At 37.2% G+C, this 14,279-nt stretch overlaps 2 protein-coding genes across 3 annotated transcripts; one reads left to right on the top strand and one right to left on the bottom strand.

Annotated features, from left to right (window-relative positions):
- Nucleotides 1–146: 146 nt before the first annotated feature.
- On the bottom strand, nucleotides 147–6,870 carry LOC112556524 (RING finger protein 113A-like). Its single transcript, XM_025225606.1, has 10 exons — nucleotides 6,559–6,870; nucleotides 4,665–4,753; nucleotides 3,198–3,308; nucleotides 2,827–2,934; nucleotides 2,473–2,582; nucleotides 2,215–2,321; nucleotides 1,609–1,698; nucleotides 1,363–1,456; nucleotides 779–885; nucleotides 147–410 (listed from the first exon to the last, which is right to left on the bottom strand). Exons 1-10 carry the CDS (start codon nucleotides 6,671–6,673, stop codon nucleotides 295–297), a joined length of 1,047 nt encoding a protein of 348 aa, XP_025081391.1. The 5' UTR covers nucleotides 6,674–6,870; the 3' UTR covers nucleotides 147–294.
- A 100-nt stretch (nucleotides 6,871–6,970) lies between these two features.
- LOC112556523 (D-ribitol-5-phosphate cytidylyltransferase-like) lies at nucleotides 6,971–14,245 on the top strand. Of its 2 annotated transcripts, none has more exons than XM_025225604.1 (9): nucleotides 6,971–7,215; nucleotides 7,652–7,812; nucleotides 9,768–9,868; nucleotides 11,299–11,448; nucleotides 11,736–11,840; nucleotides 12,026–12,071; nucleotides 12,379–12,470; nucleotides 12,850–13,167; nucleotides 13,746–14,245. In XM_025225604.1, exons 1-9 carry the CDS (start codon nucleotides 7,067–7,069, stop codon nucleotides 13,839–13,841), a joined length of 1,218 nt encoding a protein of 405 aa, XP_025081389.1. In that variant the 5' UTR covers nucleotides 6,971–7,066; the 3' UTR covers nucleotides 13,842–14,245. The 2 variants fall into 2 exon arrangements, with proteins under 2 accessions (XP_025081389.1, XP_025081390.1); XM_025225605.1 differs by having other exon boundaries at nucleotides 6,978–7,236.
- The last annotated feature ends 34 nt before the right edge of the window (nucleotides 14,246–14,279 follow it).

Genomic DNA, 14,279 nt, shown 5'->3' with positions numbered 1-14,279 from the left:
GAATGTTACGTGTGTAAGACAGTTTGAGATGCTTGTTATTCAGAAGAACATCCTGGCTACCTTTCAATGTCACTACCAAAGCATGCTTATGCCATTAATAAAAAGTGACAACATACAAGTGATAAATGACAAACTACAAGCAAAAGCAGCATCTGAACAAAACATTTTTATTAAACATTGAAGTCCCTGACACCAAAAAATAAAAGGTGCCTTGTACATAGTTAACAACAACTTGGAACACAAAACGTGTGACCAAATTTTTTTTAAATTGTCAAAATGGGGAAAAAATTTAGGTCAAGTGTTTTCTTCGGTTTCACTGGGCTCATCATTTTCTACTTCTGCTGAGTCGTCTGTTTGAGTAACCTCATCATTGCCTTCTTCCTTTCGTTTGTTCAGCTTCATTATTAGGTCTGAAAAGCAGCAACAGCAACAAGTACTTAATGTTATATCTGAACATAACATGTGACAGCCACAACAGTAACATCAAATGTGACTTTTCTCTTTCACAGAAGTCTTGCAGGAGAGTAATCAAAGACAAATATTTTGTAAATGGTTACAGCAAGTCCTGATGCCTTGTCTTCTCGTCACTTTAACGAATTGCTTGCTCAGATGCCAGACCTGATTTCAATCCTGCAAAACTAACTGGATGTACTGTCCATTATAAAAAAACAACTAACATACAGAGAAAATAATGTAGCAACTTTATCCTTGCCATGGTTACAGGCAAAAGCCAAGCTACTAAATCTGCCTCCTTGCAGGATGTTTTTAATTCACTCACCTTTAGCAGGGTTGAAAACACCGTTGGTCTGGGTACTACACACAAAGCACCTTTGTGACTTCTTGTAATGGCTTAGGGCACATTTCTCACAGAAGTAATGCTTACACCTGCAAACATTGTTTCTTCGTGTGACTAGGCATATGATAATAGCCTTGAATAAAATATCTCTGTGAGACTAAACTCAAACTTGCCCAGTCTATCAGACCAGATGTTTTTTTTTTAATTTTTGACCTAAAATCATTACAATTCCTATAGGATGGTCTACTTTCTGTCTGCACAAATACAGCAGGCATTCAGGATTTATACATCCTCCCAGATTTACAGAAAATAAACGTAAAATGTAGACCAAGCTCAAGTATCAGTTCATATCATGGAAGTGTAGATTGCCTTCTAAAAACTTTATATAGACAAGGAAAAATATCTTTCATATGGCAACCAGTTATCAACAAATCTCATGTTATCCTTATAACACACTTGGCATATGATGTAATGTACCACCAATGATCTTCTCAAGCTGACAGATAAAAAAAAAAAGGGTAGCAAAAAAAAAACAAGAGGCCTAGAACAAAGCAAATCAGGCTTACTTTGTGATGACGGGGTTTGTGAAGGACTTTCTGCAGATAAAACATTTAAAAGGTAGATCCTCTTCATCACTGCTTATTTCGAAGTTTTTTTCATCTGTTGTACAGGGGAAAAAAGAAGAAAGCTTTTACCTTCTTTTAATGACAAAATCAACACACATACAAATAAAATAAAGTCTTAGAAATGTTATTTTCCTGATGAGCACACTGTAGTAAAACCTAGTTATTGACTGAAATCAACCTGCTTACCATTTTGTCCATAGCGACCTTCTTCCATTTCTCTCTCTAGCTGCCATCCATGCTTGTAGTCGCTCCTATCGTGCAAAAATTTGCAGCTGTCTGGAAAGCAGCATCAGAACTATGGTCATAAATGTTATTAAGTATATACCAATGTATGTCATTTAGTGATGAAGACTTAGTGAAATGTGATCCCCACAATCTGAAAAGCAAAATTGGCCTTGAAGTCGCATTCACTATTTATGCCAAAATAAATTTTAAGCTATCAAAGCATCTGTACCATATTTCTGCTTCAGACTTGCAGCTGATTAAAGCTGATTTTTTCCTTGCCAATACTTTTAATATGTGCACTTATGGTTATAGTCTATGTGTGTGCATATATATACACAAACAAACAAGTGCACCTGTATAATAACTTAGGTTAGTTTCAGCAATGGTTAAAGTGAAAAAAAATCTCATTATTGATTTCCCATTTCCCAAAACAAGTACCTTGATACAAACACATGATGTCCTCTTCTCCCACTAAATGCAACAGCCATTGTTGACTCTCACTTAAAATAAAAATAAAAAATCATGCAAGCTTCATATCAACATGTAACCCAGTAAGGAAAATCTCACCCCCAAAACCACAGAAGCCTGTTTCCTTGTAGTCTTTACATATGTCAGGTTGGTAGTCCCATCGCACAGTAGCACGCAAATGAGCTGGTGCCCGAATTGGTCCCTTTCTGAAAATACAACATTACAATTTCAGATCTGGATGCATTTCATTTCCAACAAACCTTCTGGACCTTGACAGCGCCTGCACACACACACACATGCTTACTTGACATATTAGCTATTATGCAACCAAAAGATGTAAAGGAGGTGTGGTACTACCTAACATGCCCACTGGCTGCGTTGCCCTGTGCTGTGTCTTTCTTCTCATAAAACTGGGTATAGTTGTTGAGTCCTCTGTACTTTTTGTCATCCTCCTTCCCTTTGAGCTCCTGAATACAGGGCAAACCAACTCTATGCATCATTACAAATAAATCAGTTAAGAACCTTTTGTGGAGAGGAGGGGAAAATGACTTCCTTAGATACAGGAACCAAATGAAAAGTAATTAAATCAAGGAACACAAAACAATACTCAGGCAAGAGAAATACACACTCTCTCTCATATAAATATATAAGCAGAAGGTAAATAAAAGGTTGTGTGAAAATAAACATCAATGCTAAATAAATAGATCCAACCTTCTGAAGTTGAAGAGAGCGCTCATAAATAGCTTGTGCATCCTTCTCTGCTTCTGTCTCTATTTCCAATGTTGCTGTGGCTCCCATATCTTCAGGACCTACTCGTTTCTACAAATGAAAGTCAGAAACAAATCAAAAGCACAAAGTTAATTTAAAAATAAATGAATAAGTGTGCAGACACATGTATATGTAAATATAAGTGAAACATCTCCTATGACCATGTGAGAATATTTCCCTAATGAAATGTGTAGGCTACCGTGACAAATAAGATTAAAAAATGCCAACATGTTAGATACAAGCACAGAACCATAACCTGCACAAATTATTTTTTTTAAAAGAAGTGGGGAAAGGTGTCACAAAAAACATCTTACAGCAGATCCAGTTGACTTATATGATACAGATAAGCTAGGCTTTTCTATTTCTTTATCCTCCTCACTAGAACTGCTTGCGGCATGGTGTTCTTCAACTTTTATTCGTTTTGTCTGCAACAAATATTTAACAGCTGCCATAGATTTGATGACTTCTTCAGCATATAGTGCATAAAAAAAAACACAAAAATAGAGATGGTGAAAAAGACACAGAGCAAACAAACAAAGAGATGCTGCGCATCTATGCACCCAAAATGCAAGTTGGATATTCTGTCATTTTATTTATTATTATTCGAGTACATTGTTTATCAAGCAAAATGTTCATGAACCTGTCTCAAAATGTAACTGAATAATCCCTCGCCACTTTGTGCTTCACCTTTCGTTTTTATAAGAAATTAATGGAAAAAATGATTTGTGGATCTACGCTTCTTCGTGTAATCAGTGGAAAAAAATTTTTATATAAATTTTTAGATGAAAAAAGCCCAAAGTATATAAAAATATATCACTAATATTAATTCTAACAATAAAGAAATATTATAAATAATAAAATGAATATGAATTATAGTAAATAGTGCATGTATTGACTTTGAAACGAGAACCAGCATTGCTTGCTAAGTGCCTACTCACAATTGTAAACAACACATGATACCCTACAAGAACCTGTTGACCTAGCTAAAAAAACAGTGTAAGCAACTCCCCCTAACGATGTTCATAACTCGCAGAAAGAAGTCTGATTCGCTAGTGCCTTTAGCGGAAGTCCCTGCTCCTGAAGGGCCCAAGGCAGAAGAAAAACCACCTGATGAAGTGGTGCTTCAAGCCCGGTAAGCTCATCATTCATTATCATTGTCAGCATTCATTGTCATCATCATAAGTAAATATTCATCATCATCGATCTACAATGCACAGGCAACACATACACAGGCTGGAGCTTTATAAAATTATTGTTCTGTTATTACTGTATGTTTCTGTACTTTTATTTACATTGTTATTACATTGTACAATTTTGTACATCGTGTGTGTGGCAGAGAGAGAGATTGTTGGTTTATTGTTCTATTACAGGTACTGTATTACTCTACAGTACATATTATGTGTTTGCTCTTTTTTTTTTCCTTTTACTCTAAAGGTACAATACATGAGCAGTGTGAAAATGGTTATTAAGGAAATGGGAAAGGTTTATGTAGTTGAAAAATATGGGGGAGGGTTTACAAAGCCTTTATGTAGTGTATAAATACATAAATAAATAAACTGTTTCTACTTCGTGGATTTTCAGTTATTGCGGGTTGTTCTGGAATGCATCTCCCACGATAAACAAGGAATCACTGTAACTTTACATTTACATTTAACTAGAATAACCTGTATAACAACCTGACAACCAAATAACCTCAGCTGCCAAATAAACAGTAGCAACCAATCTCAATTTAAGTAACATGTATTTTAAAAAATAACAGCAGCATAATTATACACACTTACTGACTGTACCAAAGGATTTCTTCTATTTGTTTTGCGGCTGACTTTTACTGCTGTATTTCCATCATCATCAGAAGAACTTCTCTGTCCCTCTGTAGTTCAAACAAATGAAAATGACAACAAATTTCAGTAATAAGCCTAGTTCATATTCTATATAACTAATGCAGTCATAACCTCTGATCAAATTTAATGAAAGGTATTTAAAGCAGCAAGTGTTAATGAATCCAAAATCCCAATAGTGAAACAAACATACTTATTCTGGCATCGAGACTTGAATGGTTCAAGAAGCACAAAAAATATAGCTGCTGATAAGGTAGGTGAAGGAGTGATGGATATCTAGACGCAGGTAGAAGAAATAATCTATTACCCCTAACAAATTGATACCCTAATTCAGGAATGTAAAACACGTGGCCTGTGGGCCACATCCGGCCTGTCATGAAATTTTACCTGGCCCACGAAAGAATTTTAGTTAATCATTGTAAATGGCCCGGCGACAAGAAGTGCAAATGACAGAATAGTTCACGTCGAATACAGCAAGCGATGTGATGAAGAAAAGGTGTCCAAACAAAAAGCAAATGTTTGCAAATGTAAGCCTCAGCAGAAACATGGTTGCTGATCGGATTTGTGAGATGGCCACTGATGTAAAAACACAGCTGACTGAAAAAAGCAAAGACTTTGTTGCATACTCTCTTGCAGCAAAGGAAAAGAATCCAAAAAACTTGCAGGATGAAAAGTGGAAATGTGAGTTGGCATTTCTATCTGACATAACCACTCATCTCAACACCTTGAATCTGCAGCTCCAGGGATGGGACCACTTGATAACTGCCATGCATGATGCAGTGAAGGCATTTCTAGTGAAGTTATTCTTAAGGGAAACACAAATGAATCAATGCTACTTGTTTCACTTTCCTTGCTGCAAAACAGTGATGGATGAAGTCAGTGTCAAGGTGTTCCTAAATGCACATTTTTCTGAAAAACTGAACTGACTTTGTGCTGAGTTTAAACGCCATTTCAGTGACTGAGGTGCAGAAAAAAACAAGTTCCAACTCTTTCACAACTCATTTGCCATTGACGTGAAAACTGCACATGTGCATTTGCAGATGGAGCTCATGAAACTGCAGTGTAATGAGTCACTGAAGGCTAAGTACAACTCTTTGGGGCCTGCACAGTTCACTCATTCCCTCCCACAAACGATGTCCCAGCTTTGTTTACATGTGGCTCGAATCTTGAGCATGTTTGGCAGTACATATCTGTGTGAGCAACTTTTCTCTATGATGAAGATCAACAAAACATCACACAGGAGTCGTCTTACTGATGTACACTTGCAGTCCATCATGAGAATCTCCACAACACAGAAACTTACTCAAAACATAAACCAACTTGTTGCCAAGAAAAGATGTCAAACGTCCACTTCTGACGAAGTAAATTAAGAACAAAAACTGCTAAGCCTTGGTTTGTTATTACTTTAACTTTGTTTTAATGTTTATGTTTACATAAAATTAATAACAAAAAGTTTAGTTTTCTACTGTTCAATAAAAAGTTATCGGACTTAAGTAATAACGTTCAGCTCGCAACCTTGTGTGTGATGTGAGATTTGGCCCCCTGTGTGATTGAGTTTGACACTCCTCCCCTAATTGATACAGAAAGCGTTAAACTAAGATGTAACTGCTTCAGTGTGCTCTCTTCAAAGATTATGTACTATGTACACATAACTCTTGTCTAGCATCAAAACTCTCAGACTGAGCTTCACAGGTAATGCACCGACCTGAAACGGTAACATTTACACTCTAACACGGTCTCTGATCTAACTCAGTAAACACCGTGGACACCCTGAGAAACCGGTAGAGCTCAGACTTTTTTAATGTAAAATTTTCAATGTAAACTATCCTACACTAACCTTCACTACTGTCACCCCGTTGGCGTCTACGAGCCTGGACTTTTGTACGCTTTTTGAAGATGATCCTATTCTTAGATTCTTCTCCAGCATCGTCTTCGATGTGTTCATCGGCCATCTTCAACAACCAAATCGCACTCACTTATAGAGAGTTCCTCCAAATAAAAGGAGGCGGAGTTAAAGTACATGAGTCAAATAATTAAATTAATGAAAATTACTGAGTACATCATGGTATTTCATATATATATATATATTGATTGATAAATTAGTCGTCAAAGTTTAACAGCATATTAATTATTGACAATAATTTAGCACATCGTTGCAATCGTTTTTTAAAAAGTCTCAATAGGTATCCGTATCGCTATCTAAAGTTTTATTGGTTCACCCGTTGACCAATCATAAGTAACGTTTCATCGAATGCGCGAAAAGATCAGCGATGCTCCGCGTTGCTCTAAGTTCCAGACCGAGATTTCCACGTCAGACTTTAGTCTAACATTAGAAGCAAAAAATAATGACTAACAACGGAGAGATGAAAATGCGTGTGGGCGTAGTGCTACCTGCTGCAGGCTGTGGAGAACGGATGAATATGCCAATGCCGAAGCAGTTTTATGAAATCAATGGACGTCCTCTCATCGCGTATACCATTGATTGTTTCCACAAGTAGGGAACTGTTCACTGCTGGTTAGTCGACGAAACAAAACAGCGTTAGCTTACAGTTTCGTCGTGATGAATGCGTGATTTTAACAATCCTTTCGGTTACTCACCCCTAACTCCTCAGCATTCATTGTAGGAGCTCTTCGTTTATTTGTAGTCTCAAAGGTTTCACGCAGTTATACTTTGACTAAAGAAATACGCCCACACGGTCACAGAGCCCACATTCCACACACATTGTTGATCTTTCCCATTACAGTATTATAAAATACATTGCACAGGAAACAACAGAGAGCATGCACCTGTGTGCGTCTGCATTCAAGTACATAAAACAAAATTGCAATGCAAGCCAAACAGCAAATTAAATTAAGTATAAAGGAGTAACTTTAAAGTTTACCCAACCACATGTAATTTATTCCAACTAATCTTTTCTGCTGTTTTACAGGATACAGTGGATTGAGCACATAGTCATTTCAACATGTATGGATCACATAGACATGTTGAAAGACATGGCCAGTAGGTTTGGTTTTGGGAAGGTATCGGTTATCCATGGAGGGTTAACAAGACATCAATCGATTCATCTGGGTTTGAAAAGTCTGCAGCATAGTAAGTTGGATCAAAAAGCTAAATCTAAAGGCCAAAGTTTTGATTATTATTTGTAAGTATAAATGCAGAAATTTGAATGTCAACTACTCTATAGTCTATGATTTGTTGATACCCTGTAATTTATTTTGCTCTGTGTATTCAGGGTTTTTTCTGTATGCTGGCTTCACTTGCATCATATTTATAAAGTTACTCATTTTATTTTGGGGCTCCACTTTTTAGAATTTGTTTGCTTTATTCTCATTCATTCATTTATTCCTCCCTCCCTTTCTTAACTGGACGGTGGTGAGCAGGTCCTCATGGAGCAGCCAGACCTATCCTTTACATTTGCAAACCAACTCTTCCTCTTTTCACCTTGGCATTGAGGTACTCTGAATGATGGATTTAAACAGAGTATTGTGCCAGGTCCCATGACCAAACCAAACGAGCTTGCACCAATGACTGTTGCAAGAAAGCATGTGTCCTACAAGGGTGGTGACCATGCTTCATACAGTCATTGGTATTGCTGCCTGTATGAGATCTGGAGCAGTCTTGTCCGATACTTGACTTAAGACAGTGTCATGATGATGATGATGATGATGTCGATTTGTAATGCGCAGGTATCCATTCAGAAGAATGCTCATTGCGCACAAAAAAAAACAAAAGAAGAAAAAACAAAGTGAACAAATATATAAAACACCAAGAAAGTAAAAAATAGAGACAGAAGTGTTTCTTGGTTGTTTAAGACTGTTTTGAAAGAAACAGATGGGTCTTCAGCCTTTTTCGAAACGTGGTTGGTGATGTGATGGTGGAGAGTGACGATGGCAAAGCATTCCACAGCTTAGGTGCCGCGTTTTTGAAGGCCCTGGCTCCAGTGCGCTTCCTGTTGGTGTCTTCCACTGCAGGGAGACAGAAGCGTGACTGGGAGCCTGAGCGCAGGGTATGCGACGGCTGGTAAGGAGGAATTATCTCTTGCAAATAGTCTGGAGCAGTTTGAAACATGCAGGACTGAGCAATAGAAAGTACTTTATGGTCAATACGCTTATTCATTGGGAGCCAGTGAAGGCTCTGTAGGATCGGGGTGATGTGCTCAGTGGACGACTTTGCACGGGTGACAATCCTGGCGGCTGTGTTGTGAACTCTTTGGAGTCGATCCAACTGAGTAGCAGGTATACCCCACAATGCACTGTTACAGTAGTCTAATCGTGATATGACGGTAGCCACAGCAAGTGAGTTGGCAGCAGCTTGAGTCGGCATCGGCCATAGCCTACCTTAAAGTCCTCAAAAAGTAGTAGGACTTTGCCACAACAGAACTGACATGGTTGCACATGGAGAGCTCTGCATCAATAAATAGCCCTAGGTCCCGTACAGTCAGCAAAGGCGATGGAAGCGTCACTGACCTGCACGGCACTAATGCCAATCTGCTTCCTTCTGGCCCTGTTGGGTCATATGGTTGAATCAGACCAGTTTTGGAGGATGTTAATGAATGTTATTGGCTGGAAGTTGTACAGATCATTGCAATATTCAGTCCATTGGTTTAGTGCAGCAGTGGTGTGAGAAGGTGGTCATTGCTGTGTTCGTGATATTTAAGTCGACTCATTTCTTTTGTGATATATAGATGATTCCTTCTGTCTTTCTTTTGACAGGGCTTTTTATTTCTGTAGGCTGTTAGACTTTTCATTTATTAATTGATTTTTTTGTGTGCATTGTTGATTCCTTCTGTTTTACTTGATTTTCCATTCCTTGTTTTGTTAAAGTGCTTGGACTTTTAAGATTGCTTTGATGAAGCACAATAATGTTTTGAGTCTTTCATTGTATCCATCATGATCATCCTGAATAATGTCTTTTCAAGGTTTTGAGCATTTGCTTTACAGCTTGTGCTTGATGTGAAACAATGTTATACCTAAATTAATGATTTCACTTGCTTTGATGCATGGATGTGTTTGGCTTGTAACCATGCATTTTTTTCTGTTTTATAGTTTGTAATAATCTTGATGTAGTTATCGTCCATGATGCAGTCCGCCCACTGGTATCAAGTGATGTCATACAAAAAGTTGCAGAGATGGCACATCTGCATGGGGTATGCTCTTATTAATTTAGATAATTAGTTCTTTTAAGAACTTTTCTATTCGTCCATTTACATATGACCTATGTACACTAAAATATGACCAAAGTGTAATTACACATAACTAAGACTTATGATGTAAATATAAACTGTGGTTGCAGTCAGTTTTTAAAAATATGGGTCTGATATCAAAAGAGTACATATGGATCAGGAAACTTGAAAATTCAGTTTATTTTGAAAAATCATTTACAGTTCCTGGACAAGTCAATATTTAAAGAAATTCATGAAAAATACTTTCCTCTTCTAATTTGAATATAACTTTTTTGCATTAGCACGTTGTTTGTTTGTACATTGATGATACCGTTAAGGCTATTAACATATTTCAGTCAGCTGGGGCTCTCAAATCAAAAGTTTAAGACATTTTTTTTTCCATGGCTACAATAAATGCACAATGACAAATCAAGTTTTAAAGGTATTTTTCGTGGCAAGGAAGAAAACTTTCAAACATGGGATGGGTACCAATTCAGTGTGCAGTTATTCTGAAAATTAAAGGCTGAGATTATTCTAGGATCTGCCAGGATTACTGCAAAATTTTGCTAAAAGGTGCAAAGTTTATAAGAGCTTGCACTAAGACAGATGGTGTAGAACTTATGGTCAACATAAGTTGACATTCTTCGAACTGGTATTAAAACTACCCTCTAGAATGATGACAGTTTAAAAGCTTTCAGATCAATCAGTTGTTCTCCAACCAGATTTAAGTTTTAGAGCAGGAAGTTGGCAAAGTCCATGCACTTGCTTCTGTGACTTTTCACTGTCCTTCAAGGTTGAAAAAAAAAAAAGAGAGGAAGGGAATGTCATTAGGATGTGGCTATAAACACACAAAGTTTGCAGACTAAACATGTGGTGGTGGTGGTTGGGAGGTGTTCCCTTAGATGCATTCTTATCAAGGTAAGATCAAAACCTGAATGAATGACCCAAAACATTGAGAAGTGGGTGGGAAATATGGCTACATTAGAGACAATCACCATGTCTATCAGAGTAAAGCAGGTCTTGTCAATTAAAGAACATCTTCACTTACTTTGAGACTATTGTTTGCATTGTATTCTTTTGTACATCACATATATATAGAAAAAAAACATTGAAATTAATGAAAATAGTTTTGTTTTTAAATTTTATAATTATTGCTAAAAAAAAACACCAAAGTCTTCTTGTTCCCCGAAGGAATCATTGATAACCCTTAGAAGAATGAAGTTTCTCCTGGAAAAAGTCAGAAATTTATTTCATTGATAGTAATATGGACCATGTGTCAAGACGCTGTTCTGTTTGTCTGGATTTTGGGGTTTTGGGTTTGTTTCTTGTTTTTTGTTTTGGTTGTGCATACACCTTATAAGCAAGAATGCACTATATCAAGTTATCTTAGTTATGTGTCTTGGCATATTTTGCAGGCAGCAGGGGTTTGTCGCCCTTTAATTTCAACTGTAATTGCCAGGAATGAAGATCAGAAGCTTGTGGAATCTCTTGATCGAACAAGATATGTTGCCAGTGAAATGCCGCAGGGTTTTCAAACTAGTGTTATTTCAGCTGCTTATGACAAGGTACAGCAGGGTTTTTTTTATCCTCCACAAACAGTATGTGTGTGCATTCATGTGTGTACTCACACACATGGAGGTACAGGAGTGTACACAAGAGTGTGTTCAGTAATAACACCATTAATTAGTGGTATACACCGCATGCATAGGACTAGTTGAGTTACTGATTCTTCCATATCTCACATATTGCTTTATCATACTTTTGCAAATTGACAAATCCTTTACATATGAAACACCCAAAAAACAAAAATTTCATGGTTGACTTTCAATTATTGCAGTCTACTTTTTTGCAGTGTACATCAGAAGACTTTGATCATGGCACAGAATGCCTGTTACTAGCTATGAAGTATGTAGGTGTTCATGGCATCATTTTGGATGGAAGTCCTGATTTATGGAAGGTATGGGCATTGCCTGAATATTACATGCCGGATCACAGTAACCTGAACCAACGGTTTTATAGATAGTTGCCTGTATATCAATTGATGATGAGCCTTTCTGGGGATCATTTGAATAGTCAAGAGTCTGATATTGCTAACATATGTATACAGGTATACTGCATTCAGATGTCTTCTTTTGTTTAAAGGTCACTTACAAGAAAGACCTGTATGCTGCAGAATCAGTTTTAAGAGGTAATCATTGTCAATCATATGCACATCACTGTCTGTCAGTCTGTTCTTACGTCCATCTGCCTGTTATTTTATCTTTCTGGATTTTTCAAAGAATAGTTAAATAGTAGTGATTAAAGATCATCCTATTGTCGTGCTCTAGGAGTCTTAGGTTTTGTTAACTTTTAGCAAATAGAAAGTTTTGATGTGTTGGGGGTGTGTAAGGTAGCTTTAGTCAGTAAAAATGTCTGTTGGTGGTTGTCAGTGTACTTCCTTAAAGATATTTTTGTTAAAAAAAACCATAAATACAGTGATTTTATTTTCTTTCCAGAGAGGATGCTTAGAATTGTTCTAACAGGATGCAAAAATCACCCAGATTTGGCAGGAAGCATTAGAGAAGAACTAGAAAGTTGTCACTTGAAGGTAAAATGTTATCAGCCAGCATCACACATTCTTAACATCCAAGAGCAAATTTGGTTTTTTTGTTGGCTTAATGACAGACATAGCACTCTTGTCTGGTATGAACCAGGGCCGTGGTACTTATGTAAATGTGACAGAGGTTATCAATGGTGAGCAAAGATGGAGATATACTTTTTTTAAGGCTGTTGGGTGGCATTTAAACATGAGAAAAAGGTATGAAAGAGTAGGTCTTTAGTTATTAGGTTTTTTTAATAAGCAGATCACCTATGATGGGATTTGTGTAACTCTTACCCAAGTGACTACATGAAGAGAAAAATTCTTAAAATGCTGCTTAAGTTGATTTTTTTAATCATTTGAAGGGTTGGTTATCCTTTTGTGGCAGATTTTTGAGCACCACTCTTCCAGTAAGACTTTGTCTGAAATGGGAGATGATGTGGATGTGAGTGGGGCCAATACCTTCATCATGGTGCACAGCGAGGTCACCAGCATGGACACCGTCAACAAGGTCTATGCTGTACACAGTCAGTTCCTGCCCTCGTGGCCTCATCCAGGAATGATTGATTTTACTTTTATCCACGTATTCCTTGTGTCTGAAGGGGAAAATATTTTGAAATATCAAACAGCATTGTCACAGATCCTTATGAAGATGGCTGCTGATTCACAGGACAATGGCATTTTGGTTTTTGGTGTGCTGGCACTGGTATGTGAACATTTGTTTCTTGAGTCGGTCTGGTAATTTTCAGGGATAAAATAATCTAATCTTGTTTTTAGTTGCCATTTCACTCTATATGGCATACTTCCTTTATCTAAATGATAAAGCACAGGTTACAGCAACAGTCTCATGATCACATTGTGTTCATACCCTATATTGTACAAAGCTATCAGTTAAAGATGCTGCTGACCCATGAAAACTTTTTTTGTGGCTAATTCTTGTTGACATCTAAGTCATTGTCAGAACACTTCCCAGCTGAGTCGACACCTATTTTATGAATTTCTTGCTGCTACTTTTTGGGGGTTAAAGTTTGTGCTCAACCAGTTTTGAAAGCACTAACAATGACTTAACATTCCTAGCATGCGTTTATAAATATATAAAATAAATACTTTAGTGAGAAATATATATTACCTATTGTAAAAGTATATCCTTTACTTTCTTGCTGCCAAAAACTTTGTCTGCTGGGTTTGCTAGATGCATAACCTGCTATTTGGTATACTGCTTATAGGGGAAACTAGTGTTTTACAAAATGTTGCATAATGCTCTGTGTTGTTCTCTCTTAACAGGAAAACAATCCAGTGTCCAAAGTGGGAAAGATGGTGTCAAGTCTAGTGAGGAGAGCAGTTCCAGAGTTTTCAGGTCAATTGTATCTGGTCTTATGATTCATTTCTTACACTTACCCTCAGTTCAGCTATGGCAAAATGGTGTGCAAAAGTACTGTTAGCAGGAATGATATATGTAAGATTAACAATGGCTACATGTATGTGGATTGTCATTGGAGTAACTATGCAGCATCTCATCATCTTTTCCTGTTGAACTGAGCAGGTCTGCACTGTCATTACTGTTTACCACAGCATATTTGCTTTTTAAACTTGAGAACGGGCAGAAAGTTGGTTTGCAGCAGAATTGTGTATTTCAGTCATAACAAAGAACAACTGAATGCATATTTGAAACATGCCATTCCTGTGTCGGCGAAAAAAGTTAACACTATGAAATGCTTAGGATGACTTCAGTCTGAGGATTGATGATAGTATTGTGTGCACAGTACATTTATGCACGTACAACATGTAGAGGTGTACGTGTTGTTTTTTTAATGCTTT

The sequence above is a fragment of the Pomacea canaliculata genome, linkage group LG2 (genome assembly GCF_003073045.1).
Source record: "Pomacea canaliculata isolate SZHN2017 linkage group LG2, ASM307304v1, whole genome shotgun sequence".
In the NCBI taxonomy this organism is placed as follows: Eukaryota; Metazoa; Mollusca; class Gastropoda; order Architaenioglossa; family Ampullariidae; genus Pomacea; species Pomacea canaliculata.
The sequence above is the reverse complement of the archived record's forward strand: the minus strand, read 5'-3'. Positions and strand labels throughout refer to the sequence as shown.

Bases quoted from the DNA above. Each gene is read 5' to 3' on its own strand.
- LOC112556524 (XM_025225606.1), bottom strand. From the start codon at position 6,673: ATGGCCGATGAACACATCGAAGACGATGCTGGAGAAGAATCTAAGAAT. The intron at 3,309-4,664 runs GTAAGTGTGTAT...TATTTGTTGCAG, and splicing joins GAAATCCTTTGGTACAGTCA to ACAAAACGAATAAAAGTTGA. The intron at 886-1,362 runs GTAAGCCTGATT...CAATGTTTGCAG, and splicing joins ACAAACCCCGTCATCACAAA to GTGTAAGCATTACTTCTGTG.
- LOC112556523 (XM_025225604.1), top strand. From the start codon at position 7,067: ATGACTAACAACGGAGAGATGAAAATGCGTGTGGGCGTAGTGCTACCT. The intron at 7,216-7,651 runs GTAGGGAACTGT...GCTGTTTTACAG, and splicing joins ACCATTGATTGTTTCCACAA to GATACAGTGGATTGAGCACA. The intron at 9,869-11,298 runs GTATGCTCTTAT...CATATTTTGCAG, and splicing joins AGATGGCACATCTGCATGGG to GCAGCAGGGGTTTGTCGCCC.